At 44.6% G+C, this 20306-nt stretch overlaps 1 protein-coding gene across 1 annotated transcript; it reads right to left on the bottom strand.

Moving 5' to 3' along the window:
* Window positions 1–11901: 11901 nt before the first annotated feature.
* Window positions 11902–19810, bottom strand: LOC103173783 (deleted in malignant brain tumors 1 protein-like; the record flags this gene model as incomplete). Its single annotated transcript, XM_042345204.1, has 5 exons — window positions 19696–19810; window positions 17749–18066; window positions 16207–16458; window positions 14464–14778; window positions 11902–11969 (listed from the first exon to the last, which is right to left on the bottom strand). Coding segments are annotated over exons 1-5 (1068 nt in total), but the record flags the coding sequence as incomplete, so codon positions are not given.
* Window positions 19811–20306: the final 496 nt, after the last annotated feature.

Genomic DNA, 20306 nt, shown 5'->3' with positions numbered 1-20306 from the left:
ACAGAGACCTGTGGAGTTCATACGAGTAAATAATTGAAGGTGGCAGGAGAGGTAGTAAAGTTGCTAAAAAGCATTATTGTTTCTTGGCTTCAAAACTAGGTGGATTGAATGCAAACGTCAGGTTTGACAAATCATTATTAACCACTGGCTGGACCTCAGATGGAGCACTGTTTTTATTTCTGGGCACCATAATTTAGGAAGGATATTAAGGCGTTGGAGAGGGTGCAAAGCAGGTTTACCAATGAGGGACTACAGTTGCCAGGAAACGTTAGAGAAGCCTGGAGTATTCTCCTTGGAGCAGAGAAAGTTAAGTGGTGACTGAATGGAAGTTTTCAGAAGCATGACGGGATTCAATACAGTGAAGAAAGTGCAAACTAAGGGCACTGAACTATAATAATTATTAAAAGAAATAGAGGGGAGGATAAATTTTTTTACACGGCGACTTTTTCGCATCTGGAATGCATTGCCTGACATTGTGGTGGAAGCCGACTCGATAACAATATTTAAAGAAGAAGTAGATAATTATTTGGGGAGGGCAAGTTTGCTGGATTATAGGAAGAGAGCCGGGGAGTCGGATTCAATTCGACAGCTCTTTTTAAGAAGCCAGCACAGATACAATGGTACGAGTTGCCTCCTTTTGTATATTTCTATGGAAAAGTGGGGGTAACGCAAAACAAGGGCAAGGTAACCCTACATTTTAGATGCATGAATAACGTTTGGATGTCAGCTAGTAGGACGGACTTGGTGTATCTGTTCCAGGCCTTACTGAAAGGAGTCCTGGTTCTGCATGGCTCACCAGGAGGTTTATTTAGCCAGCGATGTTTTATCAACTAAAAGGCATTGCCTGAAAGGGCGGTGGAAGCAGATTCAACAATTTGTATTAAAACGAATTTGATAAATATTTGCAAAGATAAACATTTCGAAGTCTATGTGAAAACAACGGCTCCTTCATAGACCTCGCACAAGTACGATGTTCCTAATGGCCTACTTCTGTGCTGCAAATTTTTGTGTTTCTTCGCTAACTTTGGCTTGAGCTCTGTTCTGTTCTGGCACGCTCTGAGAAGGGACGATTGAACTCTGGTAATTCACGTCTCTGTTCGAGTACAGCAAGTGTCCAAAGCAAGCTAAGTTGGTGTCATATCAGATCTCTGTGGATGCACTACTGTCTTTTAACTTTGAGCTCCTCGTGAGTCCACGGAGATGATTGTACTCCACCAATTGCATAGTCGAGGACAAACAGTGAGGTCGATTTTGGTAAAAGGGTAGTCGCTGCAGTTGCGTAACGCTCAAATCAGTTTGCGCACACCATTACCCGCGAAACAACCGCAAAGTAGTTGAATAATTTTCTCAGTGGGATTGCTGGCCAGGACTGGGAGTAACTCATTGCCCTTCATGCATAATGCCATGGGATATTTTAACGTCCCTCTCACCAGGCAGACGAAAGCGCAGTTCAATGTCACATCTAAAGAACCCCACGTCCGACAAATCAGTACATACCCAGAAATGCATTGGACAGCCATTTTTTTGGTTTCAACCCGTAATCGTCTGACTCAGTGGCGAGTGTATTCCCACTGAGTTAACATGACACCTTTGTGTCTGATACCACAATTCATAACCAGATGTGTTAAATGTAAGTAAGTAAGTCACATTGGAATTTTATTCAGTATTATCCCCTGTGGCCAGCATTTCAGTTGCTTGAACTGCAAGAGTAACCTGGACGCCCACACGAGATTTCCAAAATTTTGGTTCGTCCCTTTCTGCGCCCAGTTATCGCTGTAGTTAGGTTAGCAAGATTCGTACCCCAAAATAGATAGGGCGTCTTTAATTTTACACAGGTTAATTGTGTTTGTAATTGGGGATATATGTGATTCTCTTAGGCGATTTAAATACTTCAACAACAATAAGTTGCGGTTGAGAATGGTGGCGTCTGAGAAATTTGATTTCGGTACGGGTTTAACGAGACAACCAACTTCCCGAAATTATTTCATTGAGGTAAATTGCATAATTCGCGCAGAGTAAATGCTTTCCTCGTGTTTCGAATTTATCCGCGGTCATGTGGTGAAATTTTTCAACAAAGCGTTCTTCCCTTTCATTCAAATAAGAATGCGTCTTATGGTCTTGAGCATCACCATTTTGACGTGAGCTGCTGGCGGTGTATTTTCTCCCTGTGAAGATGACACTCCGATAATTTACAGGATAGAAGATATTTACTTCCCAATTCTCGCTGCTGCTGGAGTTCATGGCAAATGATTTATCCAATTTATAATTGTGACAAATATGAAGTATTATTTGCAGCCTGACTCAGTTCAGCACTCTCTCTCTCTGGATCAGGAAGTTGCGAGCTCTAGCCCAATATAGGGACACAGACGATGGTGACTAACACTCAAATAAAGTGCTGGGGGAAGGAATTCCATTATTGGAAGAGTGGTAATCGCATTAAGACCATTTAAAAGAAATATCCCGTTTGTAAAATAATAACATAATAATGTGTTATCTTCATCATGAATGTTTCTGGGATACTGCAGTGCGCAATTGCCTGTCGCGCTTCGCCCTCATTACATACAATCAATATGGGATTGACTTGGTCCTGGAGGTGGGAAGTGAAGGTAGAAAGCGCTTAATAAATACAAAGATCCTTGCCATTTTAGATGTTCAAGATGTTATGGTACTATTCGAAAGGGAAGCAAATAACTCGTCCACATCATTCACAAGCTTCTTGCATTCTCTGCTTTCCCATTGGAGTATAATTCACAGGAAGAGAGATTAATTGACAACTTTTGCTCTGGCAGCGATTTCCAGGCTGCGTGTTTTACAGCTTTGAGATGGCGCATTGTCTGAAGTAGTAGTCTTTCCTTTCTGAGATCCTTTCTTGTTTCACCTGTCCTTTATGTCCTTGTTGCTCATTCTGTCAGTGGAGTGAACATCTTCCCTAGAAATATGAAATGTAATCAGAAGCTGACCTCATCCGGCACACAAAAGCTACTTTTAAGCCCTGCTAAACTAGTCATTAAATCAATCCATGATAATTAGAGGATTATGGGTAGATTATATTCAAAATGTATACAGAGATTAATAAAAATTCTTAGATAAAAATACATAAATATTAGAAATATAATCTAACTGGCCCCATCTTGTGAATGAGAAAATTAGTTTCTGGGTCTATTGATTAACCTCTTTTTGAGTCACACTTGCAAATCGAGGTGACCAGTCTATCTTTTCATTTCGCTACAGAACGAGTTAACAAAGCTTGTTGGAATAAGCAAAATTACAACCAGGATGACTTGTAATTGTATTTTTCGTGGCTTATCCTTAAAAGAAGCCTGTACAGCATTCACCGGAAAGCCCGATAAAACAGAAAGACTCCCTGTGCTCAGTGGATGACCGCAGAGTGATAAAGTATGTATGAGTGTAACGCTGGAGCCCGTGTCTGTTAGCGTTCCCTGTCGGTGGCCTCCATTGTAACTGACAGTGACAACCGGCGTTGACGATCCCCCCAGAACCTTATTACCGGATGCGGGGAGAACCCGCGCCCCTCCTATTCACCATCAGGTGTTGATGGGAGTGTGTGATTTTTCTTCATCGCGGCCACAGTGTTTCTATTAACGTTGAAAACAGCATCTTTCCATTTGCGGTCTCAACTCGAGAATTTCCTTGTCATGCTCAATCCATGGAGCTTCCCCAGAGGGTAATTCTCCCTGCTCTCCTTGACCGACATGCGCGGGCCGAACGACCAGCTTTAACGCAATTATAACACACACCTGATTTTGTCCCGGGATCCGAACTTACTCTTCCTTTTCCTGGTCACATCCAAGGAGGGGGTTTTCTTCCTGTGTTGCCATTCCTCCTGCCTTAGATACGTTCTGCTGTTTGATCATTTTTCTGAGTCGTCTCCATGTCCCCTCCCTTTGTAGCTGTCTCTTTACAATCCCAACATAACCTATTCTTGTTTAAAGATCCCCACCTCCCAGATAAACCCTCATTTCCGGCAAAAACTCTTTCCGGAGCGTTAATTTAAATTGGGGATCTGCCTTTGTATGCATAGGCTTGACAATAACATCAGTGGCAGTATTCAATTCTGCAGCCACAGCCAAAGGCTTGCACACATTGAATAGACCTGCTGCAAAAGCCGTTGTCTTTTCCTTTGATCAGTGATTCATTTCACTAGTGTTCCACAATAAATACTCCTGATCTCATCGCAAGCCCAATTATCTCGCTGCCATTGCTGTATAGTAGTTCTCGGAGCATGCAAGTCACGTGGGGCGGCGATCCCGATATATCGCGAACATGCAGCCATGATACATTTCCAATGTCCTTCATTGCTTTATTCTGGGTGTGGCGCCCCGAAGGTTGCCATACCATAGTGCAGACTCAGCTTGGATAGGTGCCATATTTTTTGGCCCCCAATTCGACGCCAAGGCGTTCAGCTTCGTATGTGCTATCGGCTGATTTACAATGGGTTGAACCTCCGGCAACATCAAACGTGGCAGTTCTTATTATGACGGCTGCTGGGATGAGCTGCTGTTCGAGTTTGCATTCCTTTGCCCAACGGGATCAGTAGATAATGATGGGGATTCTATTGGTGGATTATAGAACAGACATCCCATATCCTACAGATGTTCCCAATTAATACCTTCCGCATCATTCCCGTTCTGCGCCATCAGCCTCTCAACTTTTCTGCGGTAAGTTGTTCTTCCCTTTCTTGTTATGACACCCTTTGAAAAGACTCATTTTCTGGATTTGGGGAATGTTTCTGTAAAGCCAATCTAAAGACGCTCTAGTATCAGATAAATTATGTTTTCGCTTTGCCTTCTCGTTTTTTAGTTTTATATTTTCCAGGTTAGTTATGTCTGAATCAATGCACAAGCATTGTGGCCAGATGACACTGTAATTGAGATACTAAACTAGTAAGATTTTATTTCTCTCTCCTGGGTCCGTAAGTTCATTCTACATTCCACTGATGCGCTCCGCTCAAAAATGTGCAGATAGAAGTCACAGACATCAACAAATCTCCAGTTTTCTTCTCGTTGCTCCGACCTTCATAAACTTCTTTACATGGGTGACTTATTACCTCCTTATATACTGGAAACTCTATGGTCATAGTGGTAGTTACATGTCCTTGCCGTCAATCCTGAACATCTTTTTCTTGAAAGCCCTTGTAGCTTCCATGGCCACTTTCATCTACATAAGTGTCCCAACTCTAACTCAGGTATATTGCAATACAGTTCCTTCGTCAGGATCGACTAGTTCGCAAATCTATCCTTTCGAAATCTATGTAGATCACTAATTTATTTAACCCCAGATCAAATGCACAGCCTCCTTCTGGCTGGTTCGCCAATTTGTAAGAGATTCGGATGGATACGACGGCTGTGTTGAATTCCAAGGTTTATTTAGCAATATACACAGCTTGACGTATTTTTAAAACTGAAAACATAGATACAATGGAATAGATATCGATTCCATTCGGATGTGTCACTGACCACCTATGACAAGAACAACCGTTTCAAAGTTTCATCTTTTCTGATGTGTTTCTGACCCCGCCTCCCGTCGTCATACAGAGTGATCCTAATCTTCGAAGGCTGCTATGTGGAGAGAGGGAGAGACACTGGACAACGTTTGGTAGACTTCCACAGCCCACTTTTTTCTTAGCCATGAGATAGGCAGGTGTGTGAGGCTGCATCGTTTTCATTCCGTGGTCGATTGTTCTTACATCTGTGTTTAAGGACGTGATTCCTCATTATCTCAGGAAATTGACCATCTTCCCAGGAAAGTATGATATGTAATCAGAAGCTAACCTCAACCGCTCCTGCAAAGCTGCCATCAACCCCTGCTAAGGTACTCATTAAATCAAACTCCGTATTATATAATTTTGGGTACTTAAGAAGTTTAATTGAAATTCTTTAAACTATTCAGTAAACATCAAGATGTAATTAAGCTGGCTGCTGCACTAGTCATTCCAACGTTTGCATTTGGGCTTTCAGCCAACCTGCCCCCAATCTCTGGTACTCCACCCTTTGCATCAGAGCTTCACTTCCTGCCTTTCAGGACCATCTTAAACCCCTCCTCTGATCATCTTTTCCTCCATCCCCACTCCCAAGTCCAACCTCCAGTTTACATATTAATCAAACATCATATTAAATTATTATAGTAGGTTACATTCTAAACCGATGTGGTGGTTAATTAAAAGCGTTAAACATCAAGAATATAATCTAACATATCCCCTACACTAGCAGGTGATGTATGCAGATAATCAGTTGTTATTGTCTTGTTCCTGAGCTTGCCGGGTACTGCTGATGACAGTCAAGCCCACCAGGCTTACTGACAGTACAAAAAGGGCAGACCCGTCCCTGGTATTTACAGTGTTATGCTAACAGTTTATGTTAAGAGTACATACAATCCCTGCTGCTTAAATAAGACAAAACGATTATTTTTCGAATATCCAACAGCGATATAATCAAACTCACAAAGACAGCTTGTCCTGTATCAAAGAAATGTTTATAAAGCGTGTGCATGTACAGAAAGGTAGCGTTGACAATTTTACTCTTTTGTCTTCTTCTTCCCTCTGGCAGATGTTCAGCTTAAGCCGAATCAGTCAAAACCTGTATAGCATTTTAATGATCTGTTTGCTCATTCCTCTCCCCTTTCCAAAAACTCACTTTAAAACATTTGAATAAGCCGCACTCCTCTTGCTTTTCACCCAATGCAGACCATCTCATCAAAATATCCCTTCCCAGTTGGACCGTATCAGTAAGAATCAGAATAGGAGATAAGATGGCTCGGTTTGCTTTTATCAACTTTGCACATTACCCCGCACCCGCCCTCACCCCACCGCATCAACCGGGTCATCTCTTATCTCCATCAAAACCGTCTGCTTGCTTAATGGGTCCACTCCTCATCCAAAATATCTGCTGCTATATTCCTTCTCCTCATTAACATATCCAACGAAGCAAAGGAAGTATAACAAATATTAATCAAAGAAACGTCACATAAATGTCGTGACAACCTCCCTGGAAAACACAGCCATAGAAAGACCATTAGCTGGAGAAGCGACTGGCTGTCTCACATTAAAGGTTAACACATTTTTTTAGCAGACTTTCGTTTGAACATGTCTATAAAAGTATAAATGTTAGATCTCCTCCAGTATAGGAAAAATACATACTAAAACAGCGTAATGAACAGACTCACAGAATACAAATGACTAAAATGATTACAGCTAAATATTTCGTATTGGCAAAACGCATTAAAAGCACATATAAATTCCTATTATGTACCATTGTAACGCCAAGCACAACGGACCGGCAAGTTTCGCAGGATTAGAGCACGCATTCCATTCAATATACAAGGAAATCTTCACATGTGGGCATTGCTCTGCGAAAATCAGCTGTTGCGATCACCCACAAATTCATAGTCACTACACTTAACAGTATATTCCGTGAAGCGCTTTGGGACATTCTCCTGGTTCGAATGTCTCTACATCACAGGAAAAATATGATCTGTTTATTATTTGACATGTGAAAACATCAATGTGGAATGGACAGTTTTAAAGTTTCAAGGAAGAGGAAACAAGATATCCACAAAAGAGAAGGGGAAGAGGACAGGATTTTGTCTCCAAGTGTCGTCAGTTGCATACAACACTTTCAGGCATATTTCTGGTGTAAAGAACGCTATGTATTTGTATATTGTTTTTATTGCAAGTCTCCATTCATTGCCCACTGACACCTCAAATCATTCCCTTACCCTTCAAGTGGAAATCCATCACCTGCTGATATCTGTTAATGTGATAATTTATGAACACATAGAAACAGCAGCTCAATTTTTACCCAATGCACAGTAATTTTATAAAATAGGTGTGTTCATCTTCAACACAAATCATGTGGTGCTGTGGTTTTACTGTTTGAAGGCTGATTCTGGGACACTGCTGTGCACAGAATAGCTGTCGCGTTTACTCCAAAAATACATAGTCCTTGGACAGTACATCATGAAATGTGCTTTGAGACGTTTTCCTCATGAGAAAGCTTCAATATCAAATTAGGGGATTGTTATTATTGTCAGGTGCATTTTGTCGCTCAGACCTCAAGGTGCCCAATTCACCTCCCAAAGGACGGTAAATGAGAAAGACACAGAACTGGAAAGTGAATGGATCAGGGTGTGCTCGGCAAAGGAATAGGTAGTAAATTATACCAAGAGAAAATGTTGTGGCCTGAAGCAGAGTTTAAGCTGAAGACGGAATGGATTCTCAGAGTTTTGAGGAGACCAGTGGAGATGTCAGCAAGTTTCTCATATAACCCTTTCTTGACAGCTGTGTTTTTTTATTGGTCGGCATTCTACCAAGACCAGTACAAGAATTACTAGAGACAATGCGATCGTCATGGTGAGGCAAGCAATGTTCAATTTCTTCTGTGTAGACCAGGAATCTGTTACATAGACACAAAAACAGCACTGGTTAGTGTTTGAATCTTGGTTAATCCATTGACAGCATTTTATTTTGTCAGCCGGGTGTCCGACAGAAGGGGAAACGCATCATCTTACTTTGAATATTCAAAGAAGTTCCATAGCGACAAATAAATACGCTATTGCACTGTATTGAGGCTTATCTTGTTGCCAGGTAAACACGGATGAAAGCATTGCAATTTTTTAGAGCGGCATAGACACCATAGCTTTCAATTATGCTGGGCATTTTATGTTTTTCCATAGGCCTTCATATCGAATAATGCACATGGACATTTGGCCATTGCTCGAATTAAATGCGGTATGGAATGAATTTTCTGGTCACCTAATCCAAAAGAATATAACAAAAACCTGCGTTTACATGATTGACTTCGCACAGGATAGCGTAAGGAAGCGCTGCACAGTGTCCCATTGGCTGACAAGCAAGGGAGATGGGGAGGAAAAGATGACCATAAGAGCATTGAAAGAGCAAAATCAACAACTAAGATTTAAAATAGATAACGCGAGGAGGTGATTGTGAAGATTGGACGGAGGAGATCAGGGTATTAAGAACACAATGGCCGAATGCCCTCTTCTTATAGAATCATAGATTCTTGAGCACAGAAGGAGGCCATTCAGCCCACCGGGACTGCAACAGCTCTTCGAAAGAGCGACCGGCTAGTCCCACTACCCACGATTTGTGTTCCTTTTTAAGTTACTATCTAATTCCATATTGGAAGCCTTTATCGAATTTGTTTCCTCCACACTTTCAAGCAGTGCATTCCATACCATAACAAATCTCTGAATTAAAAAAAATCTCCTCATCTCCCCTCTGCTTCTTTTGTCGATTATCTTAAATCTCTCTTCCAAAGTATAGGATTTCCGTAATTAACGTGTAAAAAACACCTTAAATCATATTTGCGATGTTCATATATTTGAGATGAATGGTCATTCTCATTATGAGGGGAATTAGTTGTGACGATCTTCGAAGATTATCTTTGCACAAGGAGGAGAAAACAAAAGTCTTCTTATAATTAACAAACTTTTTCCTTTGCTTATCAGTCATTTTGTAATGGAAAATTGGTCTGCAGCTGGAGACAGCTATGTTGCTTTTGTTTTTACATAGGAGCCTTGAAAGAAAAATAATAGGTGGAACGTCGCCTAATCAACAGTATATATAGTGACCGATTCCAAAGAAAAAGGTGCAAGGAAGAAATGTTATCTTGTTGTTGTGAACCATATTAAGCTCCTAACGAAGGAAGGTGAAGACTGCGGTTCAAACAGCACTAAACGTACAATAATACCTGGATAATTTTGGGTGAAACTGTATATCAATACTAGTTTCAGGACTTATATTTCGATTCAACTGAGAAATTGGACACTGCTCCTCTATCTCTATAGCAGCGTTTAGTTTGGTCAATTTAAATCACTGTGAACCACAGTATATATGGATACGTAACCAGACGTTGATATATACTTTTAGTTACTTATAATCATTATTAAACTGAATTAATCAATCTTGATTAACATTACAACAATTGTGTAAGTCCTTACTTCACAGCAGGAACATGAAAATCAATGAACGCTTAGAAAGGAGAAGTCCCTCATTCCTCGTACCATTCAGGTAAATCTCCTTTGCACCCACTCCAAGACCCCGACATACTTCCTAAACTGTGGTGCCCAGAATTGGACACAATACTCCGGCTGAGACCTAACCAGTGATTTGCAAATGTTCAGCATAACCTCTCTAATATTGTTATTCTACAATCCTATTGATAAAGCCGTGTATCACATATGCTTCGTAAAAAAAAAATCTCCAACCTATTCTCAACCACGTTCACGGAATTGATGATCTGAAACTTCAGGTCTCTCTGCTACGCTCCCTTTTAAGCCCTTACCATTTATTGTATGTTGTCTCTCCTCATTCCTCTACCTAAGGTGCATCAGTTCACACTTCACTGCATTAAATTGTTACTTTCGTGCCGCTGCCCATTTCATCATTCTGTCTTTGACCTCCTGCAGTCAGCTACCATCCTACTGACTCTTTCCAACGTTTACAAGATTTGTGTCATCGGCAAACATTAAAAGGTTGCTCCTTATATCCAATTCCGTGCCGTCGATATAGATCAGCATAGCTTTGGTCCCAATCGCGACCCTGAGGGATACTACTGAATACATCATTCCAACCTTCGAATACCGCTAACTTCAATATTCTGTCTCCCGTACAATTTTAGATCCATGTTCCCATGCGCGTCAATTTTGCAAACTCGTCTATTATGTGGCGCTTTACCAAACGTGTTTTGAAAGTGCACATGTCGAACATCAACTGCATTAATTTCATCGACTCTCTCCGATACATGATTGAAGAAATCAACATGATGTGAACGGATAATAATATGTCTGTTTTCAGTTCCCCTCACAGCGATGCAGAAACCTGGGTTTACAAGGTCTCAAATAAATGACAAGTGATGTTGCACCCGGTGGGAGGAGGGGTAAATGCAGCTGGAATGTCAGAAATAAGTCAATACCGATTGGTCTCTTGAAGGAGCCAGGCGGGTACATTTTATTGCAAAGCATTGCTGATTGCAGAACAATGTGGCTGATCGGTGGGACCTGAAAGAGCAGATTAGTCAATGTGGGACGAAATCTTACCACTCAGCTTCTGTTAACCACGCAAAGCAAAGATCTAACTGATTCTCTGTGCGCAAACTTTGGGAAACCTTGACTAACAGCGAAATCACTTCCAATTTATATGCACAGTCTGGGGTTTGGCTTTCATTGATTCGTAGGTAACACGCACAGGTAATGATTTTGAGCCGCGATTGTCCCGGCTCTCGAGTACAGAAGTGGGATATCGGTGGGGGGATGATATTGTTTCGTGGGCGGAAGCAGAGAGATAAGGGAGCAAGAAGAGAAAGTGGTGGGGAGAGCGCGTGGAGGGGAAGCGGGAGTACTGAGTGTGAGAGTGGTTGTGTGAAGAGAGAAATCGGGAAGGGGAGAGACACGGTGTGCAGTGTGGGAGAAAGTGTTTGGTGAGAAGTGTGATAAAGATTAGGGATATGGGTGGAAAAAAGTGCACAGAAAATGGCGAGAATGGCGGAGAGGGGCTCGGCGTGGGAAGACAAAGGTGAAATACATAGGGGACATCCGAACGTAACTTGGAAATATGATCGATGTTATAAAAAGTGTTTACAGCAGGAGCTGCTGTAAATGGTCGAAGCAGATACAGGTTATTGTGTGAGATTTTACTGAGCTCTTACCCCGCAAAGTGATTCCCACTCGGTCACTCTCTGGTGATGCGAACTCTCGGTCGTCTACGTGTATGGTATATTTACACCAGTAATGACCTCTACTGATCTCCGATGTGGTGAATATTGCTGTGTTAGTATTCTCTGGAGTTGAATGTGATGTGATAAACTCGCCGTCTCTGTATAAAGAGAAATTGCTGCCAGGATAATTGCCAGAACATGAGATCTCAGCGAATTCTCCTCTCACAAACATCCGGGAATCTAGTTTCAGAGAAAGGGTGGGTTTCCGGAGCCGATCTGGAATTAAAACACAATAAAAATAATCTCACAGACACTCGCTTTGTGGCACAAACAAAGATGAGGTTCGAGTAACAGTGATCATTTGCTTTTTCAATGGGCTGCAGGAGGCGTCAGGACTACGTGTTTGGGAACTGGTTGAGGGGAAACACCAAATATTTGCCAACACAGAGGACAGGGGAACAACTTCGAAGTTCGCGGTGGTCAGCGAATGCAGTGAAGCCATGGACTGGGGTAATATATAGTTTCAACCAGCGAAGGCATCAGTGGAATTCAATCTGATACTTCTGTGTGATTTTCAGACGGGTTTTTAAGCACAATCGAGTGGAAATCTGGACCTTCACATGAGGGAAAGAGTGATAAAAGGATTGAGGGTTTGAGAAGGTGTGAGTGAGGAATAGAGGATGTGGGCTGCAACTTGGTGTTTGGGAGGGAATGGAGGTGTGATGGTGTGCAAGCGAGGTACAGAGAGGTCCAGAAAAACGAATCGTGCGTGTGAGTGTAAGAGTGACAGAGGAGGTTTGGATGCACGGACAGCTTGACTGAGTGTGCTCGTGAAGGCTGGAGTTATGGATAGTTATAAAGTGATGGACAGCTAGAGTGATTGTGAGGTGTGCGAAGGGAGGTCTAGATTAACAGACGCATGGAGCGAATGCGAGAGGGAAATAAGGCTGCGTGAAGAGCGAGTGACAGAGGGAATGTGAATGAGGTTGAGGGAGTTTGAAAGAGACGGACAGAATGAGTGTGAGAGGTAAAATGGGTGGGAGAATGATAGATTTAGAGAGAAAGCGTGAGAGCGACGGAGTCGGATACAGAGAAGGTTTGTTGGATATATAGAGTGAGAGAGTTGCAGGGTGGTAAAAAGTGTTTTAGATTGACGGATGAAGAGTGTGTGAGAGGGATGGTTCGAGAGAATGAGTGCTAGAGGAGAAGGGAGGCCTAGAATGACTATAGGGAGATGGAGGGGACGCGTGTGAGAGGGTCAAGCGAAGGTGCAGAGTGAGATGAAGCGTGTGTAAGAAAGATGGAAGGAGGTATGGTGTGTGATGGATGTAGAGAGAGTGTGTGTCAAACTGACGGCGGGTTGTAGAGAGAAAGTGAAAGGGACAGAGGAAGAGCGTGCGAGATGGAAAGAATGGAATATACTGGGATGTAGGGCGACGATTAGGTGGCGAGAGATTATACGGATGGACGGAGATGTAGCGAGGTATAGAGACGGAGGGAGAGACTGAGGGGAATAGTGAAGGATGGAGTTCTTGAGTGATTGACAGACTGAATGTGAGTCACGAATGAGAAGCTCACACTCAACGAATTCCTAGAGAGAAAGTTTGGGAGAGGGGAAGAGAGAAAATCAAACTTAAACGTGAGATGGAGTGAGTCATCAAAAGCGAGAGATTGAAAGAGAGATTGAGAGAGAGAGATATGCAGATACATGGAGTTTGGTGGGCGGAGAAATGGAGAGTTTAAAAAGAAGGGGAGAGGATGGGCAAATAGCAAAAGAGAGATGCAGACGTGCAACACATGGAAAGATAGTGAAATAGGGTGATGGTAATTTTGAAATATATACTGGAAACTCGGAAAATTTCTAAGCTAGAATTTCTAAGAAAATTTGTGGAGACCTGTAGCTCAGTGGTTAGAGCACTCGCTTTGCAAGTGAGAGACCTGAGTTCAATCCCAGGCAGAGGGCGAAACCTTGGGCAAGTTTCCTTACTCCACACGCCTAATAATAATCCCTCCAAAACTAAAAACAATAATTAAATTGGTCATTTTCAATCTACGACTGTTTGTGGGACATTGCTGTGCGCAATTGGCTGCCGCGTTCGCCCACAAATATACAGTCAATTCACTTTACAGTGTGTTCTGTGAAGCGCTTTGGGACGTCCTCCCGACGTGAAAAGCGCTATATCAAATGCAAGGATTATTATGATTATTATTATAAGCTATTCATCCCCACGAAATTGGTCCACTACTCTATAAGATTATACATGGAGAGGCAGAGATATCGCGAGAGAGAAAGAGACAGAGAGAGATAGAGAGTGTGAAAGAGAGAGAGAATCTTTGCGTATATAAAAACGTCCCATCACATGTTCGAGACGCCTCAATGAACTTCAAAGTACACACTGTGTAGTGCAGTGTCTGTTTGTTTTTTTGGCACAAATAGGATGGAGAGACCGAGGAATTGACAGATGTAGGGCAGTGAGCTACAGAGAGAAAGGGAGACAAGCAGAGATACACACTGAGAGAAACAAAGAAAAACAAAGAAAGAAACAAAGAAAGAAACAAAGAAAGAAACAAAGAAAGAAACAAAGAATGAAACAAAGAAAGAAACAAAGAAAGAAACAAAGAAAGAATGCAGGAGAAATAAAGCAGAAGAAAGATTCAGAAGAAGAGATAGAGCGTGAGAAACCAAGGAGATTGAGAGTCTGAGAAACACAGAAAAAGTGAAGGGGAGAGAGACAGAGACGTTGAGAAACAGGTGGAGGAATTCACTGACCCATACACACCACACCTGCGTCCTCGCCGTGATTACAGTTGTGTTGGCTCAAGGTTCTAGCGGGGCATCGCCACAGGTGGGACTCATTGCCGACACAGGCCACGTCATCGAGCCAGATCTGACCTTTTCCTTCTCCAAACATCGCACTGGTCACGGCAGCGATCGGCGGCCCACAGCCCAGCTCCGAGCAAACAACATCAGCGTCAGCCAAATCCCAATTATCGTCACACACTGTGCCCCACAGCCCCATAAACAGCATCTCTACCCGGCCCGAACAGGAGTGAGATCCACTCACCAGCCGTAACTCAATCTGGTCTGTGCGAGAGAGAGAGAGAGAGAGAGAGAGACAGATTCCACATCAACGGGAAGGTTTAATTTGCATAGAGTCTTTCACGTGGGGAGGACGTCCCAAGGCGTTTGACATTGTACAGAATTTCAGACCTGATCTGGGTTCAGTGGGGGGAACGGGAGGGAGTGAAAAAGGTGGGGGGGAGCGATGGCATGCTCGAAGAGGAGCGTTTTAAGGAGGACGGGAAGGAGGCTAACGAGTGAGCGATGCTGATTGTTTGGGGAATGAAGTTCCATAGGTTGGGGGCAGAGTGGCTGAAGGCTCTCCTGCCAACGGTGGAGCATGTAAGCGACGGGAGCCGGCTGAGCGGATGCAATGGATTAGTTGGTAGAGGGTTATGAGTTCGCAGATGCAGGGTGGGTCGAGGCCATGGAGAGCTTTGTGTGTGAGGACCAGGAGCTGGAGGCTCTGAGGGATAGGGAGCCAATGGAGTCGGGTGAGTGTCGGGGAGATGGGGTCACGGAGTTTGCTGCGGGAGAGGAAACGTGCTGCAAAGTTCTGGATTAACTGCAGCCTCCGGAAGGAGAAGTCTACGAGTTTGAGAGAGAGAGGGAGAGAGTGAGAGAGGGAATGAGGGAGGGAGGGTGCGAGACAAAGACATCAATAAGCCATCACGCCTGCAAGTTTAAGACAGAGATAGAGAGAGCAAGGGGGGTGAGAGGAAAAAACAAGACATAACAACAACAAGGTTCCATTTATAAAGCGCCTTTCACGTCAGGAGGACGTCCCAAGGCGCTGAACAGTTGGGTCATAACTCCATCTGATATGTGAGCGAGAGAGAAAGATAGAGTGTGAGAGAGCAATTGTGTGAGACAGAGTTCGTGAGCGGTAGACACATTAACCGGCCGTAACTCCATCTGGTCTGGGAGAGAGAGAGAGGAGAGAGAGAGAGAGATAGCTAGAGCGCGAGAGAGTGGGTGAGAAAGAGACATATTATCTAAAGTATCTCCATGCCATTTCCGAGAGCGAGAGAGAGAGTGAGTGTGAGATGGAGTAGCCAGATGGCGGCAGAAGACTGAGGTCCATCCAATTTGCCTTCCACCATCCTCATAGTAACAACGTGTTGTGCCCGAAGCTATATGCTGTATACTGAAACAATATTTTCACGCAGCCATTTATCTTATCTGTTCTACTGTTCAGTTCAAGATTAAAAAAAACGAATCATCTACCAGGGCTCATCCCTGTGCTCAGTCCCATCTTGTGCTCACAACAATCCCGCTTTGCTCATCCTCAAATGAGCTGTACTCACAGTCACCCACGTGCTCAGTCCCCTATACTGACACTCAACCTCTATGCCAACGCTCACCCCCTTGTACTCGCACTCACATTCCTGAACTCAACCACCCCCATCCCGACGCTGTGTTAATATAAGTTGTTGTAGTTGTGGTCTCTACCTGAACAGGTTATGCTACTGTCCTGTCCATGTCCGCAGTCAGGTCGACCAACCACACTACCCGAGCCTTCTCCAAAGCGAGCGTCACCTGTGGCTGATACAGCAAATCCACATCCCAAAAGTTTGCAAACATGCACTGCAATTTCCGTGTTCAGGTTCTCGCCACAAAGTGTCGCCCAAGTTTCATTGGTGTACAGCTCTAATCTCCCCGCACAGCGGCTGCCTCCATTCACCAGTCTGGGGGGTTGACCTCCTGCAAATACAATCCATTATCCACAGCCACAACTGTAATATATAATGTATAATGTATACACAATTAACATAATTTGAGGTCGTTTGAAACTGGGTTGGAAGAGGAGGTGTGCGTAATACCCCCACCACGGTCACCCCCACCATCGGCCATGCTCAGCCGCCACCCGTGCTCACCCAGCACCTTGTACTCAACCAATCTGAGCTTACCCCCACACCTGCTCACTCCCCCGTGCTTTCCCACACGACTGTGCTCAACCGCCTCCTATGCTAATCATCCCATAGTCGCTCGCCTGTGTTCACACACACCTTGTGCTTAACACCCGCTTCGCTTTCCCTGCCTCTGCTCAACCTTCTTTTGTTGATCTCCTGTGCTCAACATCGCTGTTCTGGCCCCCTCCTTGTGCTCTACGCAAACTCTGGGCTCACCATACGTTTAACGCCCCGCCACCGTGCTTCTCACCCTTTACTCACCCCCTGTGCTCAACCCTCGCGCTCAAACCAAAGTACTTTCAACCCTCTGCTCAGCCCCACTGTGTTCACTTCTCGTTTGCTAACCCCTCCCAGTGCTCAAACACCGATACGTACGCATCCCCATTGTGCACACCGCCCTTTGTGCTGACCCTCCACTGAACTCACCCTCTGTGGTCACCCCCACTCAACAGCTTCTCAAAAGTCTCGTTGTGCTCAACCACACTTGTGCTCTCCCCAAACTGTGCTCAACACCTTTGTACTCTCCCCAACCTTTGGTCACCTCACTTCTGCCCAATCTCAAATATGTTCATCAGCAATGTGTTAAAACCCCTTCTGCTCTCCGCACCGTGTGATTAATCCTTGCTGTTACCCTTCTCCCTTTTCAACTGATCCCCTTGCTCATAGCCCCCTAAGCTTTAAACCCTCTTTTAACCCCACTCTGTGCTGCTCCAAGCGATCACACACCCTATGCTCTCACGCCCGCCCACCCACTTTGCTCATCGTCCTTTTCTTGCACATGACTGTGCGCTCATCCGTTTGTGGTAAACCCCAAAATACTTACCCAATCACCGTGCTCACTCCCTGCTCCACCCCAGTCTTGTGCTCACCCAAATTTGCTCACCCCAATTGGCTCAACCACCACCTGTTCTCACTCTTCTGTATTTACCGCCCTCTTCTCACACCTCCCCACAACCCCAACCCCCCGTTCTCATCCAACTGTTGCTCAGCAGCTTGTATCCCCCAGCCCGCTATACTGACCTCAAAGTGGTCACACCCGAAAATATGAGAACTGATATTGATAAGAGAATGAATTGTTTACCTGAGCAGATGACACCGGCATCATAGGAGTGTGGCAGTAAATAATGACTCCAGTTTCCTGAGGGACACTCCCTCAGAGTAGACTCATTCCCTCTGCATTCTACAACATACGTCATAACGTAGCCTGAGCCCCTCCCGAAGTGAGCGTCTCCTGATGCTGACAGCGCGGCTCCACAGCCCAACTCCTTACACACCACAGCAGCCGCCTTCATACCCCAGGTAACTTCGCCATCCACTGTGCCCCATTGTCCTCTATGGTAAACCTCCAATCTCCCGGCACAGGGGCTGCTGCCATTCATCAGCCGCAGACTCCCACTCTCTGTAAAACATGACCCGAAGTATTAATTGTTTGATTCCCGTTAGACTTCCAGGATAATACAATACATACAATACAATGCACATGTAAAGAGTGCCTGTCACAGTCCGAGGGTGTCTGGGGGGTAAACAACACAACAAATATCATAATCATAATGGTTGCACTCACTGCTGGCGACATTACGTCCACAACTCGTGTGTCACATTAACAGTAACAGTTTACTAGACTACTAACTCGAACTGTTACAGTTAAGTTGCGAACAAAATTACTGTTATTATAATTTATATTCCATTATTATATTTTTATTATTACACTTTATACAACAACAACAACAACAAGATTCCATTTATAAAGCGCCTTTCACGTCAGGAGGACGTCCCAAGGCGCTGCACAGTTGGGTCATGACCCGAGCAGGGGTGAAATGGTCAGGGTGAGGGGAGGGAAGGGAGGGAGCGAGGAGGGTTGAAATGTTCAGGGTGAGGGGAGGGAAGGGAGGGAGCGAGGAGGGGGGAAATGGTCAGGGTGAGAGGAGGGAAGGGAGGGAGCGAGGAGCGTGGAAATGGTCAGGGTGAGGGGAGGGAAGGGAGGGAGCGAGGAGGGGGAAGAGAGTCGAAAGGGGAGCTGAAGGCACGGTCAAAGAGAAAGGTTTTGAGACCGGCCTTGAAGTAGGAAAGGGAGGTAGCAAGGCGAAGGTACTGGGGGATGGAATTCTAGAGCCTGGGGGCTGAGAGGCTGAAGGCCCGACCACCGATGGTAGGGCGGTTGGGGCGGGGGACGTGGAGCAGACCAGAGCCGGAGGAACGGAGGGTACGGGCAGGTAAGTAGGGGGATAGTAGGTTGGAAAGGTAGGCGGGAGCAAGGCCGTGAATGGCCTTGTAGGTGAGGATGAGGATCTTGAAATCAAATTTATATTATATTTATATTAGAATATTATAATTTATTTTATTATAGATTACATTATTAATTACATTGAGTTATTTTGCTTTATTTTAGTTTATTATACTTATGTTAGATTATTGTATTTAATATTTAGTTTCACGGGCCGGGGGGAAATGCTGGCAACTTTCCTCACCTCAGTTGCCTCCGTTTACATAGCATTCAGTAAGAACCCGTTACTCAATCGTGAGGCCTCTTTTCCGGAGATAACAATCTTCTCAAAATATAAATAGTAATTTGTTCAATCATTCTACGACTATTTACAGGACACCGCTGTGCGCGATTGGCTGCCACTTCTCGCCTACAAAATATGCAGCCTATTCACAAACAGTGAAGCGCTTTGAAGAAATGATTATTTAGTTATCGGCGGATACAAAGATACATACATAGACACAAACATTGTCGCACTACTCGTTTATTGGTAGCTCAGGTTTGTGACTACAATTCAGCAACACACACAGCAGAGCCCAGACCCTGCCTTACACCAGAGACCAGCCAGCCCTAGGGCACAGCCCATCAACTAGGGCCTGACAACGCCCACTCACCCCGCAATCTCACCACATCCAGGCAAAGGGACTCAATTCATTGCTCAGCTCCACCCCAGATGTCCAGCCACCTCAGAACTACCTCCTCATCGGCGTTAACAACTCTTCCCATTACAAGCTGCAGATCATCCAATCTCTGCTGCTCGTGTACTCTCAGGCTCCGTGATCTCATTTCTGCCGCCCTCGCCCGACTCCACTGACTCTCCATCCCCTAGAGAATCGAGTTCAAGATGCACGTCCTCACCTTGAAGGCCATCCGTGGCCATACTCACTCCTACCTCTCTGACCTGCTGACTCCCTAACAAACTGCCCGCTCCCTCCGTTGAGCGGGCTCCGGCCTGTTCCATGTCTTCCTCCAGACCCGCCCTAGCATCGGCGACCGAGTTTTCAGCCGTTCTGCTCCCGCACTCTGGAACTCCACCCCACTTTCCCTTTACCTCGTTTCTTCCCTTGCCTCCTTCAAGGCCGATAAAACGAACATTTATTTCTATCTGCCTTTGGTCTCAATCCCATCTCTCTATCTTCCCTCACCGCGACACCACCCCTGCCCCATGCCCAGGCCTCGAAAGCTGACTATTCAGCCGTTTGAGACTCCCTCCCGTCCGAAAGAGTGATAATGCTGTTGCTGTTGCTGTAGCTCACCCCTGGGCCTAGCTTCCACCCACTGGTCATCCACATACAGGCAAAGCCCACCCAATGCTAAGATCACCATCGCAGGTGCAGTACAGCCCCCATCCCAGGCAAAGTACCCAGAGCCCAGAT

Source organism: Callorhinchus milii, unplaced genomic scaffold (genome assembly GCF_018977255.1).
Source record: "Callorhinchus milii isolate IMCB2004 unplaced genomic scaffold, IMCB_Cmil_1.0 Scaffold33, whole genome shotgun sequence".
In the NCBI taxonomy this organism is placed as follows: Eukaryota; Metazoa; Chordata; class Chondrichthyes; order Chimaeriformes; family Callorhinchidae; genus Callorhinchus; species Callorhinchus milii.
The sequence above is the reverse complement of the archived record's forward strand: the minus strand, read 5'-3'. Positions and strand labels throughout refer to the sequence as shown.